Below are 25,057 nucleotides of genomic sequence, written 5' to 3' on the forward strand. Positions count from 1 at the left end.
ATGTCATTTTCTATCATATACGGTAAAAAAATACGGAGGGTGGAAAATACCATTTAAATCAAAAGTTGTTGTCATTTCCTGTGAAATAGGTAGTGACCGAAAATAAATGGAAGGAACACTTTTCAGAAACACCCGGTATATTTATTTCTAAAAATGTAATGGTAAAATTTCATTTCCGGTGTCAAACTTCCTATTAAGTAGTAATTTTTAATTTCAGAATCCCATAATAATTCCGGTTTTTAATAAAAATAATCATAAAGGTCTTTATTAACAAAAATAAAATTATATGAACGAAGTCTAGCTACATAGCTATTCACACTCAACCCACAATAAAATTAAAATTATAAAATATTTTCTTTGTGTAAACAAATTAGTTGTAAATGTTTTTCACGATCCCAGTCAATAACTGCGTCTCCCATTGCCGAATACTCGGTAAAAAATAAAAATCACAGATGGACGCCCGAAATTAAATGAGACCCTTCCGAGTGTCCGGTACAATGTCCGCCGAAATGCACGCCGTTCGCTCCTTTTGATTTACTGACACCCGTCGGAAAAAGAACGCGCGCGCCCTAGCATAGGCAAACGCACGCTCTGGCGTACAAGCTAGCCGTTCGGCGCTACGCGCTCCTTAATAGGCCTAGGCTAGCTGTACTTGTTGGCTTTATTATTTATAAATCTACCTATCTCACAATTTTCACTTAGTATCTGTTTAATTATATACGTTCGCGAACATTTTGTTCGAGTAGCTTGGACGCGGCTTAAGACATTAGTGAATTAAAAAGTGGTGTGGTAGGTATTTTATGTAATTTAAAATTTAAGTACTTAACATTTTGTAACAGGAAATTTTCAAGTTAACTGTCTCCTGCAATCGTTCTATCTATATTATTATATTTGGATATTAATAAATACTCTGTTATAAGAGTTAGTTAACTTCATATGCGGTCATTGGTGCTCAGTATTGTAGCAGTACTATTAAGATAGAGACTACAAGCTTGATTCTAAAAGAGCTAATCTTTTTATTGTCGTGTTTAATGTTAACTTCAAACAGTTTTATTCCGATAAGCAATCTAAAAGATTTTATACAAAAAGCTCTCGAATTTATCGCGATTTGCTTTGATAATCAAGTACAATCAACCTGACGGGATCTTCTAAAACACCCTCTACATCCCCGAAATGTTTCATGAAATATTTCTGGAAATATTTCGTAAAACATTTCGCGAAGCATTTCTCGAAATACTTTTAGAAGTAAACTCAATGATTTTCTTATGTTGCGGCTTGTCCCGGTTGCAAACTCCGAAATAGAACGAAATAGACCAAGACGCGCCGTGATTAGTTATTTGTTGAAACGGTTCGATCAGTTTCCACAAAATAGACAGATAGATAAATATTCATTTATTTGTTCCGATTAACGAAAAGTTACAAGAGCCCGCAGGCATGGAATATTGTGAAAATAGCAACAAACGAAACTTAAGACTTAATATAAAACACAAATAAACAAAAATACTTGACAACAAAAAAATATAAAATGTATGATTCGAAAAGTATTGTTCAGTTTAAATAAATAGTCTTTCTAACCGCAGTATATGAGTAGCCAGCAACTAACTCAAAAGTCCACACTACGTTACAATTACTATAAACTAAAAACATGCACGCTAAAAAGTAAGATATGCGAATCGGGAAAAAAATCCTATGATATGCCTTCTTGGTTAAAGAATCCTTTAGTATAGTTCTTATATTTCCATGACACATAGCCTGCAACTCTTCGGGGAAACTTTTAAATATTTTTTATAATCGAATACTCAGCATTCTTTTGTATATAAGTAAAATTGCATTTCCCAGGTATAAGATTATATTTATTTCTGGTATTATACTCGTGATCACTAAGAAAGCCTGCAAAGAGATCTCTATTACTGATCACGAACATATAGGCATCGTAAACATATATGCCTGTCAGCGTCAATATACCGTTCTCTTCAAAAACACTCTTACAGCTTTTTAAACGGCTCATCCTAAATATATTTTGAATTTGAATACATCTTTTTTGTAGCAGAAAGATTCTACCTATATCAGTAAAATTTCCCCAAAAAATCGCTACAAGTAATGGTTCTCGAGATATTTGGAATCGAAATTATCAAGACCTATCCTCATTGACATAAATTAAACATGGTGACCAACCATTCAATTATTACACTGAAATCATACATTTGAAATGTTTTTGTGCCAAAAGTTCAACAGAAACTGTTTTATCATTATTTTTTCGCAGAAAAAAATATGATTAATTTAAAAAAAAATTAAAATTTTCCAAATTTATTATTTCAGTCAAATAACTACCTACTGAACGGGTTTATTTTTTGTCAATAATGACAGACATGTATTGACTATTTCCATTTAAAATATCTTGAGAACGGTTGCTGGTAGCGATTTTTATCAAGAGACATTTTTTACGTAAAAAGTCACGGAAATATATATTTTTTCACTCAGTAGTTTTATGCAGGTACGGACAAAAAGTTATTCTTCAAAACATTTAAAATATATGTAAGTGGCGCCCCCTACTAAAAGGAGTCATATTGACATCAAAATCAAATTTTTCATGTCAAAAAAATCCCAGATACCAATTTTCATCCAAATATTGATGTTACTTCAAAAATTATGTGGAAAAAATTGAAATAAAAATGAAACTTCTACACCCTGTATCTCCGAAACTAAGCATTTTAGGACATATATTTATACGAACTTTTTTACTTATTTTTATCTGCAGAATGTGCTATTGAAGTTTCCGGAATACAGTTCGGACCATCCTGTATACTAAATTCATTATAATAAAATAAATAATAAAAATATTGTAATTATTTTCCTGCAGATTAAGTGAAAAGTTTTGTTCTTAAATATCTATTCTACATATTATAAACGCGTGTTTAAATATTAATTTTGTGGAATATATATCAACATAAAACGAGATGTAATTAACGAAATATCATCGTAACAACAACAGCAGATATTTTAGAAACGTCTAGGTCTAGGTTCACTTATTTCACTGAGATTTATGAAAAAAAAATCCTTTGCCTCGGGTACAGATACCGCCACGTTTTTGAAACAGTTCGAAACGAAACGAAATTGACGAAACAACAGGAAACCCCAAAAAATACCCCGCGCTCTTCTCCGCAATTTCACGAGTAGTTTTAGGCGCTTTTAAGAAACGAAAGTACGTCGAGGCAAACCGAAATAGATCAAGGCAACCGGAGATAAGCCGAAATGCGACAAAGTTGAGCGACGAGACGCGACCTTGATCTGCTTCGTTCTATTCTCCGCATAGTGTAGAGCGTGTTTAAGGATTGACACATCGATTAACGTAATGGTCTTTCTTCTCTAAGTAATCTAAATTTTTGGTCACATTATTAATAATACACTTTGTAATCTATTGTAAATGTCCATTACAAATTTGCTGCAGGAATAAAACTGTTACTCCTTATTTCAACTAAGAAGGAAATATAAAAAATAATTTGAACTTCACATGCATTTGTATATGTACAAGTACCTACGCTTTAAAATTCACCAAAACTTACAATCATATCATCATAAACCTATAATATACACGTAGCAAAATAAAGTGGTTTGTATCGTAGCTAACTTAATATTTGTAGTACTCTAAAAATTGATAAAATACGACACCTGTTGATATCACAAAGCTTCAATAATCGTCTACGATATTAGTACAAAAATGATGACGTTTCGCAACCCTATTTGTAGAACGTGTGTTAATAAAAAATGAAGTAGTAAATAAGTTCGTTTAGTTAGAGGATGAGTTTTTGTACAAGGTCTGAAGGATTTTCAGTATGGAATATGTGGATTAGTCTTAGACATAGTGATACGTAACATTGAGGTGTTCTTATTTATTTTATACCCTGTATATATTAGGAAAAAATCGTGTTGTACTTAGAATAGAGTGTGTTTCCTTATAATTTGTTGCTTATGGGAAACATTTTATTAGCATAGCAATAACTTTCTGGATACCCAATTTGGCGGTTAATAGTTTCTTTAATACATGAACTTACATTCACTTAAAATTTAAAATACTGGGTGTGCCAATATTTCGTGGACATAAAACGAATTTTTGGAGACAAAATAACTGAATTGAATGTAATTTATCTCACACATTGACACGGTTATGAACACAACTTTTAAGATATTTTACTATCCGATATTCAAATGTGAATTAGATTTAGGGTGTCTATGTTCTGCTAAACGCTTTAAGTTTGTGTCTCCATTGGTTTATTAAATTTAATGCACTTTTGTAGATAGAGGTCAAATTGTGTCCAATACCTGATTTTGATTCCAAAAATACGTTGAATTCTATATCCACGGAATATTGGGGCATCCTGTATGTGTCTAATTTATAGTAGTATTATTAATCAAAATTATCAATATGAGATAGAATTGACAAATTTATTTGACACTAGATGTGTTTTTGAACAAATCTGTAGAAGTTATACTATTTAAATTTTTAAAGCTTTTCAAAATTAAATTATCTTTTTGTTTCAGTAATTTAATCACATTAAAAGATTTACATGCAATAAGTTTGATTAATAATACCTGTAAATTACATAGGGCCAGGGGAAAAACTAGATAAGCGGCAATTTCTTAATTTTAGGATTTTACAATATTAGAGTAGGTCCTAACTGGTCCCAAACCAACAAAATATATACACTCTGCAGGGCCACAGGCAGGGCAATAAGTTGTTAAATCCTATGATATAAGCCTATGCAAAAATCTAGAATACACGGAAAGAACTAGTGATGGGATAACTCGAGCGAAAATTCGCTCGAGTACTCGATTATTGAAATAATCGACATCGCTCGATTATGAACGAGCGATGCAAAGTACCAAGCAAATAAATCCGATTTTAATGTGACATACTCGATAAAAAGCCGACCGAATTTTCTACATATATTGCAGGTAGCAAATTTATACGACGCCGTATATACCGGGTGCGTCTCAAAAGTGGCTCACCCCTATAACTTTTTTATTTTTTTAGATAAAAAAATGAGATTTGGTATGTTAGTAGTTAGTATATGACATAAATTAGGATTGATTGACGTTTTTAAATGGCACCCTCGGTATTTTTTTACTTTATTCGATAGAAAATGACATTCTAAATAGAATGACGTATCATATGTCAACTTTTGACATATTCGCTCAAAAACAAATTGTATTTTAAATTTCAATCTAGAGTGCCATGGCTGTGTTAAAAACACTAATTTTTAATCAAGGAGCCTTGGAACAAAATATTTGATCGTCTAATGCTTTTAGTGTCTTGTCCTGGCCGGTTAAAAGCTGCCCAGATCGTATTTTTGATCATATCTCAATTTTTTTCAAATGGATCGAGGGTGGCTCATTAGCATATTTCGAAAAAGAATTTTTTTACGAATAATTTGATACCACACACTTGGTACTTCGAGTCAAATTGTCGTTATGAACAGCATGTTACAATTTCAAATAAACCATATGCGAAAATGTCAAAAGTTGACATGTGATATGTCATTCTATTCAGAGTGCCATTTTCTACCGAATAAAGAAAAAAAATACCGAGGGTGCCATTTAAAAATCAAATGTTGTAGTCATTTCCGGTGAAACCGGAAGTGACCGAAAACAATTGAATATGTCAATCAATCCTAATTTATGTTATATACTAACATACCAAATCTCGTTGTTTTATCTGAAAAAACAAAAAAGTTATAGGGGTGAGCTACTTTTGAGACGCACCTGGTATTGTGACGCATCCGTTGCGTATCTGAGGGACAAAATTTTACGACCTCCATACGACAATGCTTCGAAATAATCTAAATCAAGCGATTTCGCTCGAGTTATTGAAATTAAAAACTCGGTTATTGAAATCGCTTTTGATACTCGAGTACTCAATTATTGAAATTAATCGGTTTTTCCCATCACTAGAAAGAACCTGATAACCACCAGTCGCGTCCAGTGCTCTCCTGTAAAATTAGTAAAATGGCCCTTATCATGTTTTTCCCCTGGATATATAATATCTATAAATGAAATCTCTGTTATATTAAAATACTCTTATAATTTTATGTTAATTGTATTTATTAGGATCTATTGCGGTGCATGGACCTTGCGTATTAAGTCAAGTTTAAAAGACGTGAAAGTACCTTACATTTTATATATACTTTTAGTTTGACCCCTGTATATAGGTTTAGTTGTCGAAATAGCTTTTAAGAAACATTTTAGGTGAACGTTATAGTTGTGTTTATTCGATATATTTTTATTTTTGTATTGTAAAAAGTATTATTTTTTATATTTTATATACACATTTATCCTACAGCATGTATATTAGTTAATTTTAATTTGAGGGTTATTTCAATTTATTATACAGGGTGTACCAGATATAAGTGCAGATATTTTAAGGGGTGGTAGATCTGGTCAAAAGAAACATCTTTTCTATTGCAAAACGAGGGGTTGGGGACTCAAAACGTCACAATCTTTTCAAATATTTATTTCAAAAAATGATTTTGTTTGTTGTTGAAAATGGTGCAACATGTTTCGGGAATTAGTTACTTCCCATCATCAGGCCCAAAAGGCTAAAATAATTGACAGAATTGACAAAATAGAACAGTCAAAATAGATAAATATTTTGAGAGGGTCATACAAAAAAGTCAAGTTATAAAATGCAAGTAAACAAAGTTAAAAAATTAAATTTTCAAATCATAGGCCTATTTCTGAGGTCGAAATATACCTACTACCAGTTAAAATATCTGCACTTATTTCTGAGACACCCTGTAAGATTTGTTGTTCCATGAAGCTCTTACTAGTTTTTTATTTAATTATAATCAAAGCAATATATTTTTCTCTGTATGATAATATAGATGGTTCTTTGTATGATGATATAAACGTAATTCTTATTGGAATTTTTTGAACTGTCAAATTTAAAGCCCGCTTGATTACGAATCCTTTTGATTCCTTGGTATATTCATATTAACTAAAATACATGCTGTAAATTTATGAATATGGCTGCCCTTGCCAAGGCTGAGTGTATATTTTGTTCAAATAGCTTGTCTTGGCTAAAAGACACCTCGTCTTTTGACTAGGTAATATGGAATTTTAACTACAAGACTTTTATATAATTTAATTTTAAATATTTGTAACCGTGAAAGATATTATTTTTACACTGCCCGTTCATTTTGAATTCTTCCTTTTGTTATAAATAGTTTTGTCAAAGTACACTCAGATGTAAGAAACGCAACAGAAAAACTTTTACGGTTGTTTAGCAAATTATATACAAATATATCAACTTTAACTTGGCAAACTCAGTTTTTTATAAACTTAAGTATTTGGCTAATTATTACTAAGGTTGTTCGAAGGGTCGTTTTTTACCTTACCTTGGCTCTAAAACGTCATTTTTCGGCCAGAACCAGAACCAGAACCGTGTCACCTGGACATTTTATTTTTTGGTTAATGTCAACAAATGCTTTGGTTAATTTTTAACAGAGCGAACAAGTGAACTTGCCACCAACAATTTGCAATTTTTTCAATTATCATTACTTTTTGATACTATTTTTTAATATGACGAAGTGACTTTGGTGACTATTGTAATATCATATTGACCCGGCATTAGATACACTATACTAAATTAAAAAAACCGTTACAGAGTAACGATACAGTCTTTGTTTTATTAAATATTAAAAACAATAATAATAACTAACGATGTTAAAATATAAATACCTAACTGTAATAACTTCAGTACATCACACTTACAACCATTACAACTGCCTTATAGACGGAGCGCTGGCTACATAAAAAACCTTATCATCGTTACATGGCTAATTTTTTGTGTGAAGTATCCTTTTTTGTAGCCATTATGAAATAGTCATGTCTGCCAGCGCGATCTCGGGGCTTAAAGCGGAGGCGGCCAATCGAAAGAGTGAAATTTTGACACGAAAAATATTATAAGGTACACGTGTTATAATTGCGAAAATAGCTTTTATTTATTATTAAGAAACGTGTAAAACTGACACATTTTTCTCGTGACTAAAATGCCGGCAGACAACCCGAAAGAGGCATGGAATTTGACAAAAAAAAATCATCGCATACATGCATGTCGATTGGTGGAATGTCATGTTTATTTATTTAAAAAACCGTACCTATGCAAAAGGACAAACAAAAAAACTTTGGCTCAATCAGCGGTAGACAGTTATAAAAAACGCGATATTACTCTACAGGGCGAATCTTGAATAAGTGCAAATATTTTCAGAGCTGGTAGATCTGGATAAAAGAAACATATTTTCTTTTTACCGTTTTATTTTTTTTTTGTTTAGATAAATTTAAAAAGAAATTGATTAAAGTATTTTCACTTATTTAAGACTCACCCTGTATAAGCGTTTTTAGGAAACGCTGGCCGCGTTAGCAATTGAAACATAATACCTGTAAGTCTATAAAAAAATTACGGTGCAGATATTGACTCAGAGGAAGACTCGTTTGTGAGAGCGGGGATCTGCAGTACGATGAGTCAGATACAAATAGTGAGACAGAATAGTAAATGTATGATATCTGTTTTGAAATAATAAAAAAATATATTTATAATATAATCGTATACATGATTTATCTATACTTAAATGGATGAGGCGGCGAGCGTTCCCTGAAAGCGCTAGAGTAATATCGCGCTTTTGATAACTGTCTGCAACTGATTTAGCCACGATATTTTTATCTGCCCTTTTTCATACGGCTTTTAAAATAAATAAATATGGCATTCCACCAATCGGCATGCATGTATGCCATATTTTTTTTTTCATTCTTCAAATTTCATTTTTTAATAATTTTCGAATTACGTTTTAAAATTTCATGCCTCTTTCGCGTTGTCTGTTGACATTTTAGCGACCAGAAAAATGTCTGCCAACAATTTTCCAGGTTTCTTAATAATAAATAAAAGCTATTTTCGCAATTATAACTCGTGTACCTTATAATATTTTTAGTGTCCAAATTTCACCCTTTCGATTGGCCGCCCCCGCTTTAAGCCCCGGGATCGCGCTGGCAGACATTATAGCCATGTAACGATGATAAGGTTTTTTATGTAGTTAGACTATTATACAGATTGTTAAGGGGGGGGGGGACGGTTACTTATTGGAGAACAGAATGGCAACACTGCCGACTCTCGACGAGCGGGCCGAGGCTGCCATATTTCAACCAAAAGCTCTTGCCGCGAATAATAAACAAATTAACATTAACAACCCGTATACCATCTATCAAAATCGTCAATATCAAAAATAATATCAAGATGTAATGATAATAAAATTGCAAATTGCTGGTGGCAAGTTCATTATTCGCTCTTAAAAATTAGCCAAGGCATGTGTTGACATGAGCGAAAAAACAAAATGCTCAAGAGACATGATTCTGACCGAAAAATAAAGTTTTGGGAAAATTTGCTTACGAAATTATCGTACAGGGTGTTTAAACTTGAGGTAAAAAACAACCCTTTGACGAACCCGGTATAATAAGGCAAATATGAAAATTTATAAAAAACTGAGTTTACGAATTAAAGCTGACATATTTATATTGAGTTTGCTAAAAAATAGGGTTTAATAATAAAAAAATATATAACACTTTTTGACAAAAAAGTTTCATTGTTTTTTTTTGCATTTGAGTGTACAATGAAATCAAAGAGTTTAATATGATTAAGTGTGCTTTGGTTAATGACAAAGTATAGGAAAATATATTAGAATTTTCTTAACTGTCAAAGTCAAAGCCCGCTTAATCAAAAGTTTTTGATTAAGAACCTATTCACGTGACATTCCTTGCAGTATTTGCAATAATTGTTTCCTACATAGAAAATCATATTTATACAGTAATATGTTATTTGATTGAAATGTATATTAATATAAAATTATCTTGTGTAAATATTATTTAAAATATACAGTGAGAGACAAAAAGTTTGCATAAAAAACCTGTATGTAAATTTTCGTAATAAAAAACCTTTAAACGTGTAAGTAAAACAAATTAATATGATATAAAAATATATAATAAAAGGACTTCTAAAAGTAATTATATTTTGACATGTCTTCTAATAGATTTTCGAATACCTACTAAACTTCGATCATTAATATTAAAAATATTCTCATTTGTTGCACACTTTTTAGCCTTCACTGTATAATATATTAAATGGTAAATATTAAGTTCTATTTGTATCTGTCATTAAAAATACTCAAAGTTTTCGATAATCTGTGAATTCAGTTATTTTCGTGTTAGGTGTTAAGTTTGGTGTGCATATATACTGCTAAACTTGATGGCAATATCTGTTTTTAACACTTTTATATGTGCTAAAAGAAAGACAAAGTAATTATAGATAGGTATGTGCAGTTTACGATATAGACCCCTACAATGATAAATGTTATATCAATACTGTTATTTTAATTTTTTTATATTCAATTCCGACAGAAACAAATGGCATACAGAGTCATTTATTTATATTAAAGACGATTTTTTTTATAATAAGCATCTTGATTTAATTAGCGTATAGTGTCCACAAAAATTAATATCTAAAACTTAATATACGGGAACTGATCAAAATATTCGAAATATTCACAAAAATTAGAAAAATTGACTGGTAGATTAAAGATATGAAACTAGACAATATTTTTAAAGGGTTTTCAAGGTCACTTTTTAATCTTTTTAGAACGAAATGTCAGATTTGACATATGTTTGATTATTTGATGGACTTTCTAGTGGACACTGTATTATCATATGGATCCTTTGATGGATCTGAATAGTTTTAAAGCAACAGATATTGTACTATATATGTATAAATGAATTGCTCTGTTGTCATTTATAAAAAAGTGCGTTGTTTATAGTATATGTTAAGTAAATAATAATTTATGCACTACAAATTTTATGTTAAACTATAAGAAGTTTCTATTATAGAAATAAAGCTCTACTTAAATAGGTACGTTATTTTTGATATTTTGACACTTCTCTGTCACTAGAACTTTGTTACAATATATTTTGTTTAACTGAACTTTATAAATTTATTACGTATTATAAATAAAAACTGTCTGATTAGAATGAGTTGTTATGTATTAATAATAAACTACCTGAGTCCATTACTACCTTGGCGTATTTCCATAATATCATGCAGAGAGCAAAGGTCTCTAAGGGTATGGACACAACGGGGACCAATGACCCTCGACCATAGCTTAGTACCCTAGATCCTTGCGCTAAGCCTCGCTCCGACCCACGTACACAAATGGTCACATCGAGGCCCGCAGCAACGTACTACCACAGAATATCTAGCTACGCAACAGAAGCCTCGTTACATGTATAAAATTGTAGGTAGCAAAAGGAGACAGGCTTTGAAAGTCTGTCTCCAAATCAGATATTTTGATGTGGTAGTTTCGCTACTACATAATAGAGGGCAATAAATTTAAAAGAAAACAGTTTTCTACAAACAAAATTTAAAAGAATTTTGTGCAGTGTTGCCATTGTGTAATTCATATCGTAATACTTCCTGATAAAGCCAGAATACATTAAAATACGCAACCAACCGTCATTGAACCGTCCAATCAGATCAAAGGAGTAATCGTTGTAGATCGTGCGTTATCGATGATGTTCGGTATTTGGTACCTGGAGAAAATTGACAATTGACAAGAGAATTAATTGTTTATTATTTATTATTTTTGACTTTTTAGTTCGTTTAATTTAATAATTACTAAAACCAGTAGTTCGAAAGATATATTTAAAAATAAAAGATAAAAATCCAAAAAATTAATTATCTATTAACGTGGATTTGGACGACAATAGGTAAGAACACTAAATTATTTCTATATTCGATATAAACTTGTTTATTAGGTTTTTAGTTTGTGATGTTTCATGTGATGATCATTTTCATGTTCATCGTCTTTGAATTGACATGAGGATATCTATGGAAAAGTAACTAATCTGAAAGTAAGCCAACATATCGTTTGTCCTTTGTGTGCTAAAGAAAAGATTTTCTTTTCGCATCGTGAGGAAGTATTACATCAATTAAAAAATGTTAGGAAGTTGATTACTTGTCATGGAAAAGTATACCAATGGAAATTATTTGTTAAAGAAGTATAATTCTAAGGGTAAATTTTATTATAATTAGTAACCTGTCTATTTTTTATATGTAGATGTTTCAGGTTTTAAGAATAAATTGGTTGAACCCAAAATCTGGAGGAAGTACCTATATCCATACACAGAATATGCCCATTAAGAATACTAGTCCAAATTTGCTTTAATGGTAGGCAATTATTCAATACAAATTAACTTTTTAAGTGACTGAAATATTAAATAGTTTAGAATATGGTATAACAATGTAAAAAAATACTATTTTCAGGAACGATTAGGGCCCGATATATTTGAAACTCATGTTGGACATAGTATTGAGTTGGGTAGAATATTATTCTACGTTAAGTGAGGATATCAGATACCTATTATTGTACTGTATTTTAATATATACATTAGAATTGTTGGTTTTTTCATATTTGTTTTATATATTATTTTACTTACAAGTTATATAAAGTTAACACTAAAATCTACTTTTTGACTTATATAAGTTAGTCTGTGGTTTAATGCGTGATTACATCCACATTATGATTTCAAGTTTTTAAAATATAAATATTATAACTGGCTTTAAAAACTCCATTAAACTGTTAAAAGTGTAATTTATTTCAAAATAAATATACATATACCTATACCTAGGTATATATTAATATCGAAAAATATATATTAATATCGAAAGACATTTTTATTTCCTTAACACCAATTTAATCATCACATACATATGTATAAACATTTATTTACGTTATTTCAAATGAAGACCACAGGAAAAACCAGCTTTGTTCATTTTAACTGGAGCCGAGAAAATGCAATTACGAGTGAACTACTCTGGTTTTTCTCCTGTAGGGCAAAATAACTAAGCTGTAATATCTCTGGGACTAAGCATATTATTATTGCTTTCTTTGATGGTGCCTCGAATAATGCTAACACTTGCCTATAAAATTGTCTCGCTGTCAATTTCTATGTAAATGTAACATATTATCTGTTTTTTTCCGTGTAGTCTTCAAATGATCTAAAAATTCAGCAGGAATGATCCATTATGCAGCAAACACACTGATGTTGAATCATTGGAAGCTTTTTTGTGGGCATTTCACAAATAAAATCAAATGTCTGATCAAAAACTGAAAATGCAAAACAGATAGTAAGCTTTATAAATACATACATATATATATATAAATAATCATACCTACATCTATTTATGTCGTATAATCCAACCGATATTTTAATATCCTAACCCAAGTAAATAATCAAAAATGCACTTTTTATATCAAAAGCAGTAATGTTACCAAGGGTTCCAATTAATATCCAGGATTTAAAAAAAAACACGATCCTAATTCTTATTATTTTTCTAAATACGTATTGTCTGATAGGCAATTACAAAATATAAATCTGATGTAAATAGAAAAATAAAGTAAAAACTGTAAAAACAGGTAAAAACTCTTCGGTAAAAACAACAACAAAAATTCTAACCAAAGATTTAACCGTCATACGACATGAGCATCACGTGATTGCACAATACCCAACGATAGGGTACGTACCTCTTTCATCTGATTGGACGGTTGGTTGCGTATTTTAATGTATCCTGATAAAGCCTACCTTCAAATTTGCTACATCATTTAAACATATTAAAATAGATCAGAGCTGTTTTTTTCAGTTTGCCATGTTAGTTGGAATTAAATCTTATGAGCTAAATTACAATCACTTCCTGACGTTTGATTGTATAATTGAATCCTGAATTTTCATTGTAATTCGGCGACAATATAAAAGTATTGTTCTACTATTATGATACCACTTCCTGACGTTCGATTGTGTTCATACCAAGTTCATATTGTATAATCGGGAAAAACGGCGTTAGCGATAGCTATAAATGAATATCACTGTCATTTTATATGTAAATTTATATGGGAAATGTCATCGATCGTCCTTTTCCTTCCAACTGGACGCCGTTTTTTTCAGAAGCATATCAAGTGATACCATAATATAGTACTATATTACGATACATGGCGTTCGATTGGGTTTAAACTTGGTATACTATATCTTCAGTGACATTGTAATATCATGGTACCATGGAGCATATAAAGTGGTACCTTCTATAGTACCATATTTGATGACATAGCAATATTAGGTACATATCGGCAATAGGGATTAAACTTGGTATACTACGTATTTTCGGTGATATTGTAATATGATGGTACTATGATGCATATCATCTGGTACCATAATATAGTACCATATTATGTACATGGCGTTCGATTGGGCTTAAATATGGGATACAACGTATCTTGGGTGATATTGTAATATTATGGTACCATGGAGCATAATAAGAGGTACCATAAGATAGTACCATATTACGATACCATTTCCTGGCGTTCGATTGGACTTAAACTTGTTATACTACGTATCTTCGGTTACATTGTAATATGATGGTACTATGATGCATATAAAGTGGTACCTTAATATAGTACCATATTTCAATACCATTTCCTGGCGTTCGATTGAGCTCATATTTGATATATACTTGCGTATTTTTGATGACATTGCATTATTATGGTACCATGAAGCATATCAACTGGTACCATAATATAGTACTATATTAGGTACATGGCGTTCGATTGGGCTCAAACTTGGTATACTACGTATCTTCGGTTACATTGTAATATGATTGAACTATGATGTATATAAAGTGGTACCTTAATATAGTACCATATTACGATACCATTTCCTGGCGTTCGATTGGGCTCAAACTTGGTATACTACGTATCTTCGGTTACATTGTAATATGATTGAACTATAATGTATATAAAGTGGTACCTTAATATAGTACCATATTACAATACCATTTCATGGCGTTCGATTGTTCTTAAATTTGGTATACTACGGATCTTCGGTGACATTGCAATATTATGGTACCTTAAAGTATATCGAGTGGTACCATAATATAGTACACTATTATGATATCATTTCCTGGAGTTCGATTGGGCCCAAATTTGGTATACTTGCGTTTCTTTATAAAGATTTGTTTAATTAATAATTTTAATTTATTTTACGAATTTATTGTTCGATGTCGTGACAGCAACTTTTATGCCGAACTAATATATTATTAACTGTACCTGTGTCACTTTTTAAAATCTACCTAGGTCTATATAAATAACGTGGCAAACGGAAGAAATTTGTTATTATAGTATTTTTTAGTCAGTTAACATTTTTTGTACTGCATTTTAATTTTTAATTCATGGATATTTCGACATCTTCTTCTTCGTGTGAATATGATATTATTCTGAATTCAAGTGCTAAAATGTGGTTCCTAGAAAAAAAGTGTCAAAATAATAAGGTACATCCCCTAAACAAAAAGCGGATGTTGTATGGACAACAATTTATTCAAAATAATACAGTTGTGATTGAGGTGATTTTTGTCTCTTTTATTCCAAATAGGTTCGCGAACATACACTTGCCCGATTAATTTTTCTTTATCCATAGCGGCGATTCAATGAGATGTACACTGGTCGAAGGTAAAAAAATACTAAGCTCAGTGGCTCAGTTTCTACCCTGGCACCACCTACCAGACCTTAGCATCAAACTATGCGCGCAGCGATAATCGGCGCTTTGATGTGACCGCATAGATCTAATTATGTGTGCTAATTTTTTTGAGTGATTGAAAAGCTATATAGAAGATACTAGAACAAACTAGAAGATCAATATTAACTAGATTTAAAGAACATTTAGCTCAGATAAGATATGGTAGACCTGATAAATCTTGCGTTGTAAAAAATGTCTATACCTATGTGGCGGATTCATCTATCCAAAAAAATCCTTTATGGGTTTTTCGCCACTGCACTGCAAGAAAAATCTACAAAATAAAATAGTTATTTTTGGTAAACACTTCTGCGTTAAACCTAAACGGACGCTGCTTGTCAGTAGTTGTGTTTACAGTTATAAAAATTTGCCTAACAAAGAAAAAAAAATGCTTAAAAAAAAAGCATTTTTTTTCTTTTTCAGAACAGCGTGTTTCAGAACCAAACCAAACCATACCAAAGTTATATTTTTTCTGTTTCCTAAATTTAAAATTAAGCACATTATGTCTTCCCACGTATACCTATAAAATATTTTGTTTCTACATCTTTCCGTTTTCGTATTATAAACAAGGGTAAAATCAACCGAGGCGAATGAGGTGCGCCACCCTTTATACCGGGTGCTTCTCAAAAGTTGCTCACCCCTATAACTTTTTTATATTTTTTTAGATAAAATAACGTGATTTGGTATGTTAGTATATGACATAAATTATGATTGATTGACGTATTCAATTGTTTTGGTCACTTCCTGTTTCACCGGAAATAACTATAACTTTTGATTTTTACATTGCGCCCTCGGTTTTTTTTTACTTTATTTGATAGAAAATGACATTCTGAATATAATGACATATCATATGTCAACTTTTAACATTTTCGCATATGGTTTATTTGAAATTATAACATGCGGTTCATAATGACAATTTGACTCGAAATACCAAGTGTGTGGTACCAAATTATTTGTAAAAAATGCTTTTTCCAAATATACTAATGAGCCACCCTCGTTCCCTTTGAAAAAAATTGAGATATGATTAAAAATACGATTTGGGCTACTTTTAACCGACCAGGACAAGACACGAAAAACATTAGATGATGAAAACTATTTTTTCAAGGCACCTTGAATAAAAATTGGTGTTTTTAACAAAGGCATGGCACTCTAGATTGAAATATAAAATATATTTTCTTTAAAGCAAAACTGTCAAAAGTTGACATATGATATGTCATTCTATTCATAGTGTCATTTTCTATCGAATAAAGTAGAAATATACCGACTCCGTATTACCCTTTAAATACGGGTATTACCGAGGGTACCATTTAAAAATCAAAAGTTCTAATAATTTCCGGTGAAACAGGAAGTGGCCAAAAACAATTGAATACCGTCAATAAATCCTAATTTATATACTAACATACCAAATCTCGTTTTTTATCTGAAAAGATAAAAAAGTTATAAGGGTGAAGGGTGAGCCACTTTCGAGACGCACCCGGTATTTTGTCGCAAATCCACTAAGTTACAGAAATATACAGAATTCTATATAAAAGTACGACTTTTAGTTTGAAAATATATGTTTGAAATGAACTGTATTTTAATAAAATGGTTTTTAAATGTGTACTGCCGTATTCAGAAATTTAAAGATCTCAAAGAAAGTACCTGAACCTGAATTGATTTATGGAAGCTTTATTGAAATAGTAAGTCACTCTGAATATTTAAAGTTTTATATATTTCTGATATTTTAAGTTTAGTAATGGTTATAATGTTTTAAATAAAAAACCAATTAATATTAAAGAAAGAAAAAATCAGTAAATTAAGAGATAGTTAGGAACTAAAAATGAGTGTATGTGGCGCCATCTCCTATAAATCTGTACCACTATTCCTCAATGACGATTTGGAAGTAACAGATACCTGTAGCAAGCGCCCGTCAGTCATTGATTGCTGTCTCACTCTGGTGCTAATCGCCTGAACGAAATAATCGAAGTTGCAATAGGAATGCACTGGATAAACAAAGATAAAATATCGGAAGTTAGACAGTGACAGATAATAAATTCAAAGATGGCGGAGTGATGTTAACAGTGGTTTTGCGCTAGACAAAATAATCGCCAGAACTCTGATTTATTTATTAAATAAATAACGAAAATGAATAAGAATTGTAGTGTGTGTTGTGCGTGTTTTTCGGTATCGTTTAGTGGCTCGAGAATTGCGCTAGTATTCGTGTCGACAGACCGTAAACTTTGAGCGAATGCTGTAAAGTGATTTGAAAAAAAAGTTGTGACAATCTGGGTTTGCCAGTAAAAGGGGTATGATTTCAAGCCATGGGAGCACAGAATACCAAGGAAAGGACCGTATCTGCTGGAACCCATTCAATTAGAACAACAAGAAATAGACCGAGACCTGTAAAAGATGGACGACAAACAGTCTCTAACATTTTTACAGAGCACAGCGGTATGAATCACTTATTTCTTTTCATTTTGAGTTATTTCGAACAACAATATACTTAGATATTGCTTGAGTTTAAGTTTGCCTGATAATACTTAAACTACAAACATCAAAACATGGTTTTTACTAGATACTCCTTGAGCTAATTAGATAGTTGATGAAAATAACAGGTATATTGTTGTATTTAAAACAATATAACGTGCAATGAATTTATGCACGTTATCGATGGATTTAACGTTAAATTGGTACTTTAAATTAGCACCGTAATTGCTTATTTATTACTATCAATTAAGCAGCAATTTTTCCAGCGTTGTATTTTTATTTTTACCTCCTGCTGCTTTATGTTTATCAGACATTCGTGTCGTGCAGTTTGAAATGACAAGTTTCCTATTTTCCTGCTTTTTTTTCATAGGGCCCAATCCAATAGCATGACAAAACGAAGGCCATGAAAATTCGCCCTTTGTTTAGGATTATCTACATGTTCCGACTCGTTATCTTTCAATATTTTTTTATTTTTTTTAATGCTAGGTGGAACAAATCGAAATGTTATTCAATCATGGAGCGATCCATTGTTTTTTTTTTCGTATATATATTGTTCGAATATTAATAGGGTCAACCACCTGCACAATACTTACAACATTAGCGTGGGGATATTTATACATTTTTATGAGTATTTACTTCTATTTAAAATTATACAAATTAAATAATATTGGTACCTACATATTAATTTGTGCTCAAGAGAATACTTACATTTTACTATGTATTTTACTTAATGTTAGGTACTTCAGTTTTTGTTAAAGAATATTTGTAAAAAATTCTATAAAATAATCTTAATATTTAAGAAAGTTCCTTTTTCAGTTTTTTTTTGGACAATTCTCTTTAAAATAGTACTTATTTCTCACCCTCTTGACAATTTTCCGCAAGACTTTCCCCTCACTCTCTTAAAAATGAACGAATGTTTGCTCCCCATTGCTTACAATTAAGAATTTGGGGGTAAGCATTCAAGGAGAGTGAGAAGCCTTATAGGATTAAGTATTCGATTTTGTAATAAGAAAATTGCCATTTTATATGTGAGATATTGTGGGTAGTTTCGAGGGTAGTTTTGTAGTCTGGCAATTTGAATTTGAATCAAAATTGTTTTATTACCTTAAAATGAGTTTTTAGTTATTAAAAGTTATATTAACATCATTATTATTGCAACAACGTGAGACAGGTATACTCTTGGTATACTCTGTCCAACGGGAAGATCCCCGACAGTGACAGTTGTGTCTTGTGTCTGTCATTTAATTCACAGGCAAATTGTACTTTCTGTCATTTTTTGGATGTAGTCTGTCGAAATCTTCCCTGAGTCGTTGGAAAGACTATACAGGGAGGCGGCACCTCATTCGCCCCTGGCTTTTATAGAAAATCCCGAGGAAAATCCATATATCTACGTCATCGTAAAATAAATCACAGAACTACATACTTCGTTTTTCTTGATAGAATAATATGTGAATACATATTTAATAAATATTATTTATTAAACTATTAATTATAGGTAACTTAAATAAAAGTAAACTGGTATAATAAAGTCCATAAACTAATTCCGATTTTGAAAATAGCTACTACCTAACTGTCTTACAGTTGATAGTTTATAATCATCTGCTGATGATGCTAACATGGTTAGCGAAACGTGCGTCCAGTGTAAAAGTAAAAGTGTTTTGGTGTATTGTGGGGATTTAGTGTTTTTATTTTACCTAACTGTCACTAGAAACTTGCCATGACGACACTAACCTTCTTGGTCGTCATTTTATTGAAAAAATAATCTTTATTCAAAATCTGAGCTAGATAGGTACCTATAGGAACCCTTGACATAGTTTGAAAGAGCATTTGAATATGCTTCGATTTATTTAAAAAAATACAGGGTGTTGTATTTGAAATAACGAAGTTTTTATGTATGTAAAATAAATATTTAAAATAGACCAGCAATTTTTGATACCCCTGTATACATTAAACGAAGCAATCAAATTTTTCAGTGAAGTTTATTTCTTTGGCTTAAAAGTCAGCACAAAAATTAATTCTGAAAAGCAATATACAGTGTGTTGACAATCTTTTTTATAACATGCATATTTAAATATTTTTAAATATCTCAAAAACCAAACTTTGTAAACATATTTAACTCTTATAATGAATGCCTATTTTGTGTCCAACAATCCAAATATGAAATAAAATACCGGGTATTCCACAAAAAAAAATACAACTTTGGTGTGGATCCTAGTATTTTTACATACCTTTCACATTTCAAAATAATTTTAGATTATGAACATTGCCTTCCCACACACTTTTTTACATCTTTCGTATAATCAACCAATGTACAACAACCTTAAAACATTTTGATACCCTTAAAATATAGTACTTATACCGAGACTTATACCTTATAAGAAATATCTATCTATCTATCTATCTACCTATAGTGGAATATCTCTTTAAATTAAAATTTAATTAAAGCTCTGTGGTTGTAAAGACAGATTTGAAACAGCTGGCTTTTAGAACCAAAATAAAGTGTGAAGAATAGTGAAGAGGCAGTTAGTCACTTCATTTTTACCTGAAAACTGTCTACGAGATTTGTGCGATATGATATAATTAAGTAAAGTCTAATTAAATACGAGTAAGACCAGCTTTGCTTTGAGATAAGAATAGTTTAAATATAAATAAATTTGTATGTTTTGTGCAGATATTTCTTTAATGTGTTCCAGTAATCCACTGTTTTTAATCGTTTGTTTCGTATTTGGTTAGATACCTATTTTACTTTTTATTTCTAGCAGGATACTGGAATAATCAAAAGCATTTCTGTGAGGTTTTTCTTCATTTTTATTATAACTTTACCTTGCTTTATTATTATTTATACATATATATTTTTTCAGATAAAAAACGAGATTTGGTATATGACATAAATTAGGATTGATTCAGGTACCTATTCAATTATTATCACTTCCTGTTTGACCGGAAATGACTACAACTTTTGATTTTTAAATGGCACCCTCGGTATATTTCTACTTTATTCGATAGAAAATGACACTCTGAATAGAATGACATATCATTTGTCAACTTTTGAAATTTTCGCTTAAAAATAAATCATATTTCAAATTTCAATCTAGAGTGCCATGGCTGTGTTAAAAACACTAATTTTTAATCAAGGAGCCTGGGAAAAATAGATTTGATCGTCTAATGTTTTTCGTGTCTTCCTGGCCGGTTAAAAGATGCCCAAATTGTATTTTTAATCATATTTCAATTTTTTCAAATATAAAAAGGGTGGGTCATAGCATATTTGGAAAAAAAGCATTTTTTACGAATAATTTGGTACCACACACTTGGTAGGTATTTCAAGTCAAATTGTCATTATGAATCACAATCACATGTTACAATTTGAAATAAACCATATGCGAATATGTCAAAAGTTGACATATGATATATCATTCCATTCAGAGTGTCATTTTCTATGGAATAAAGTAGAAATATACCGAAGGTACCATTTAAAAATCAAAAGTTGTAGTCATTTCCGGTGGGACAGGAAGTGACGAAAAACAATTGAATACGTCAATTAACCTAATTTATGTCACATACTAACATACCAAATTTCGTTTTTTTATATGAAAAAATAAAAAAATTATAGGGGTGAGCCACTTTTGAGACGCACCCAGTATATACAGTCTATTTCACATAACCTCTATTTACAAGCAGTTTATGTGCTGCATTTTACATAATAAATTACTTAATTAACGAACTAATTTACACAAAAATAACAACAAATTGCAATTTTTAGAATGCCATTTTTAGATCCTAATATTTGCATGCTTCTTTTCCAAGGTCTTGTTTTCAAATAGACCTTTGTTGACTATAAAAAGAAAAGCTTGTTGATCAAAACCATTGAATTGTTCACACAAGTTGCCTACAGAGAGGCTTAATTTTTACTAAGTTGTCTTCTTTAAATAATATGTTGATGAAAAAAATTATCAATATTATTTTTCTTATAGCATTCTAGGATTAAGTATTTCTCTCGGTATTTTTGTTTTAATTTCTAAGTATAGAAGGGGTAAGTATGACAATTAAAAATAAATTTATCAGTATAAAATTAATTATATGAATAGATATTTATCTGTATTTTAAAATAATTTTTCATTCTTTAATATTCTCATTCTTATTTATTCTTATTCTTATTTTTTCCATTCTTTTATTCTTTGATTCTCAAAAAGGAAGTACTTAGGTACCGAATATGAGTTTAAAATTGTGTTTTATATATTTTTTTAAGAGGTACCAAGGTCGAAACAATTAAGTTTTGTTACTAAAAGCCGCCCAAATGTTTTAATCAAAGATTATTCATTTTTTTGTTGTGCTGTTGTCTTTCAATTATTTACGAATTGAAAGAATTCAAAGGAAGTGACGTGGTATTATCCAGGTAGCGTGTTATTCTTTTATACCTATGCAAGGATACAACAAAGCGATTTTTATTATTACAAGAATTCAGTAGTATTCAATAGATATTCATGAATTGAATTAGTTAAGAATTTTATTCAGGAGAACGGGTCATCTCCTAAATCGATTTATGTCATGTGATAATCTTTTCAATGGATATTATCGTCTTTAAAACTTAATATAAAATCGAGTATAAATTTTCGTGTATTAAACTTATTCCGAGGCTTAATCTCTGATTTGGAAAATCGTCCGGGAAATTTAACTTAGTAAAATATTTTGCCAGTTTTGTTGAATATTTTAGTTTCTACGATGCTACAACCCTACTTAACCGACGCATGTTCGAAATACTTTGACGCTCAGATTTTTGAATGTTTTTTCTCGTGAATATTTTTCTGGTTTATATTTTGTTGATTACTGGGCTTTTGCGTCCTATAAAGTTAGTTAATACATTTATAGTTTCTTTTTTGCGACGCCCGGATTTTTTCCAGATTTTATGCCGGGTCCAGACCAAGGTGACAAAGAGTAAACACGATTTTGAGACAAAAACAAGACAAACTTGTCACAAAAAATGGAGACTTCTGACAAGACAAATTTGTGACAAATTGTCCACACCGCAATGACAAAAGTACAAAAAAGTAAAAAGTTGAGTTGTTGCGAATGAGTTTTATTAACCATGTGTGATTTCACTGGTCTCCTACTGTTGGCAGCACACGCCATTCACACTGCGCCGACAACTTGTGGCAAAATATACGAACAAAACATAGACACTTTGATCTTTACCGACTCTAGACGGGACATTGAAAAGTCTCCGAATTTTGAAACAAAACAAAAATGAGACAAAAATGTCGCAGAAATGTATTGGATTTGTCACAACTTTGTCGTAAAACATGAATGTTTTTTTTGTGCAAGAGAGCTGTCTTGTCACTGTTTTGTCTGCTTGGTCTGGACCCGGCATTAAAGTTCATTTGTCCAGATTTCTGAGTTCACTTGTCCGGAATTTCCAAAAGCTTTTATGGAAACTTCGGTCTCTAAGCTTAGTGATGTTGGTAGCGAATATTTCCATTCGAATTTTTCAAAAAATTTCAGAAATTTCCGAAATATTCGGTCCCAAAATCGCGAATATTCGCAAAAATCCGAATTTTGCAAGAAATTTATTTTCAAAATTCAAGACATTGAGCAAAAATTTAACGAAAGTGTATCAAGTATGCCTATTTTTAAATCAGAAGAGAAAGAATGCTTCTCCGCCTTACAAAATAGAAAACGTATGGCTCTTAAACCAATGCATGTTGCCGCGAATCTCTTGGCCCCTCTGTTTCCTGGAAGAGCACCTTAATGAAGAACACATAGCCGCTATGGAATTTATCAACAATATCACCAACAAACATCCTCACTTTGTCAATAATAAAGAAGCCATTTTTACAGATGTAACAGTTTATTGCGCCAAATCGGGTTTATGGGCTCTCGACTACGTTTGGATGTCAGTTAAAAATGTAGACTGTCTAAAGCTTGATTTTCGTGCATCCGTTGTCCGACGATACGTTGATACGATATTAATTTCATTGGTTGTAATTAAAGGCTTCGATTGGTTAGAAACGGTTAACCAATCGAAGCCTTTAAATACAACCAATTAAATTAATATCGTATCAACGTATCGTCGGACAACGGATGCATGAAAATCAAGCTTAAGTTGGTGGCAAGCAATGTGTAAAAATACTCAGTTGAAATACATATTTATCTGTTGCTCTGCTGTCTTTACCAACGTCATCTGCAGCCACTGAGAGAAGTTTCAGTACTTACAGTTTTATCCATACTAAGAAAAGAAATCGCTTAACTGCACAAAGAGCCGGCAAAATAATGTTCGTAGCTCATAACAATAAATTATTACTACAAAAACAAAAAGTGGATATGGAGCATGATATTCAACAACATGAAACTCCTCCAAAACTACTAGAATCCGTAGAGATAGAGGTCCATCCTTCAGAATCAGAAGGATGATACATCAAATATATCTGATTTGGAAATAGAAACTGACGGAGACAGTATTACCACCGTATTACTACTACTATAATACCCTATTAGTGATGGGCAAAACTGTTATTTTTAGATAACAGTTGAAACTGTTATAGTTATTTATAAAAAACAGCTTAAAATAACAGCTTAAAAATAACAGGTTTCTTTATTTTACTACTAAATATCTGAAAGAGTATGAGACGGTCATCGCCAGGCATATTAACGCAGTTGCAAGTTGCAACAATGACGTGCTCGGTGGTAGTATTTCCAGGGTGTCAAAACATTTCTAAATATCGATTGTTATCTAAAATACCTCTCTAAAAACGGTGGTTATTTACAAATAAGCGCTGTTTACAAATTGCGATATAAAAAAAACCAAAATTCGGCCACTCGTCTATAGTATATACCTACCTACGCCCTGCCCCTCGATCCGCGTAGATCCTGAATTGCGTAGCAGTGTACAGGGTGCATCTCACTCGACGGGCGAGAAGCTCTTAGTTATGATTTTACCATTTGCGGT

The 25,057-nt window shown here is 31.3% G+C and overlaps 1 protein-coding gene and 1 long non-coding RNA gene across 10 annotated transcripts in view; both read left to right on the top strand.

Annotated features, from left to right (window-relative positions):
* Positions 1 to 11,524: 11,524 nt before the first annotated feature.
* Positions 11,525 to 12,498, top strand: LOC115889733. Of its 2 annotated transcripts, XR_004051497.1 has the most exons (5): positions 11,525 to 11,611; positions 11,688 to 11,799; positions 11,848 to 12,104; positions 12,159 to 12,259; positions 12,356 to 12,498. It is a non-coding gene; the product is annotated as an uncharacterized LOC115889733 (long non-coding RNA). The 2 variants fall into 2 exon arrangements; XR_004051496.1 differs by lacking the exon at positions 11,525 to 11,611 and having other exon boundaries at positions 11,672 to 11,799.
* Positions 12,499 to 17,699: 5,201 nt separating this feature from the next.
* The window catches only part of LOC115889739 (tyrosine-protein kinase Abl), a 198,277-nt gene continuing 190,919 nt past the window's right edge, over positions 17,700 to 25,057 (top strand). For all 8 annotated transcript variants that reach the window (XM_030909803.1, XM_030909806.1, XM_030909808.1 and 5 more), the window contains exon 1: positions 17,700 to 18,081. In XM_030909803.1, the coding sequence (XP_030765663.1) occupies positions 17,952 to 18,081 (130 nt within the window). In that variant the 5' untranslated portion in view covers positions 17,700 to 17,951. The remainder of the gene's footprint in view (positions 18,082 to 25,057) is intronic.

Source organism: Sitophilus oryzae, unplaced genomic scaffold, assembly GCF_002938485.1.
Source record: "Sitophilus oryzae breed Bouriz unplaced genomic scaffold, Soryzae_2.0 scaffold_845_pilon_pilon, whole genome shotgun sequence".
In the NCBI taxonomy this organism is placed as follows: Eukaryota; Metazoa; Arthropoda; class Insecta; order Coleoptera; family Curculionidae; genus Sitophilus; species Sitophilus oryzae.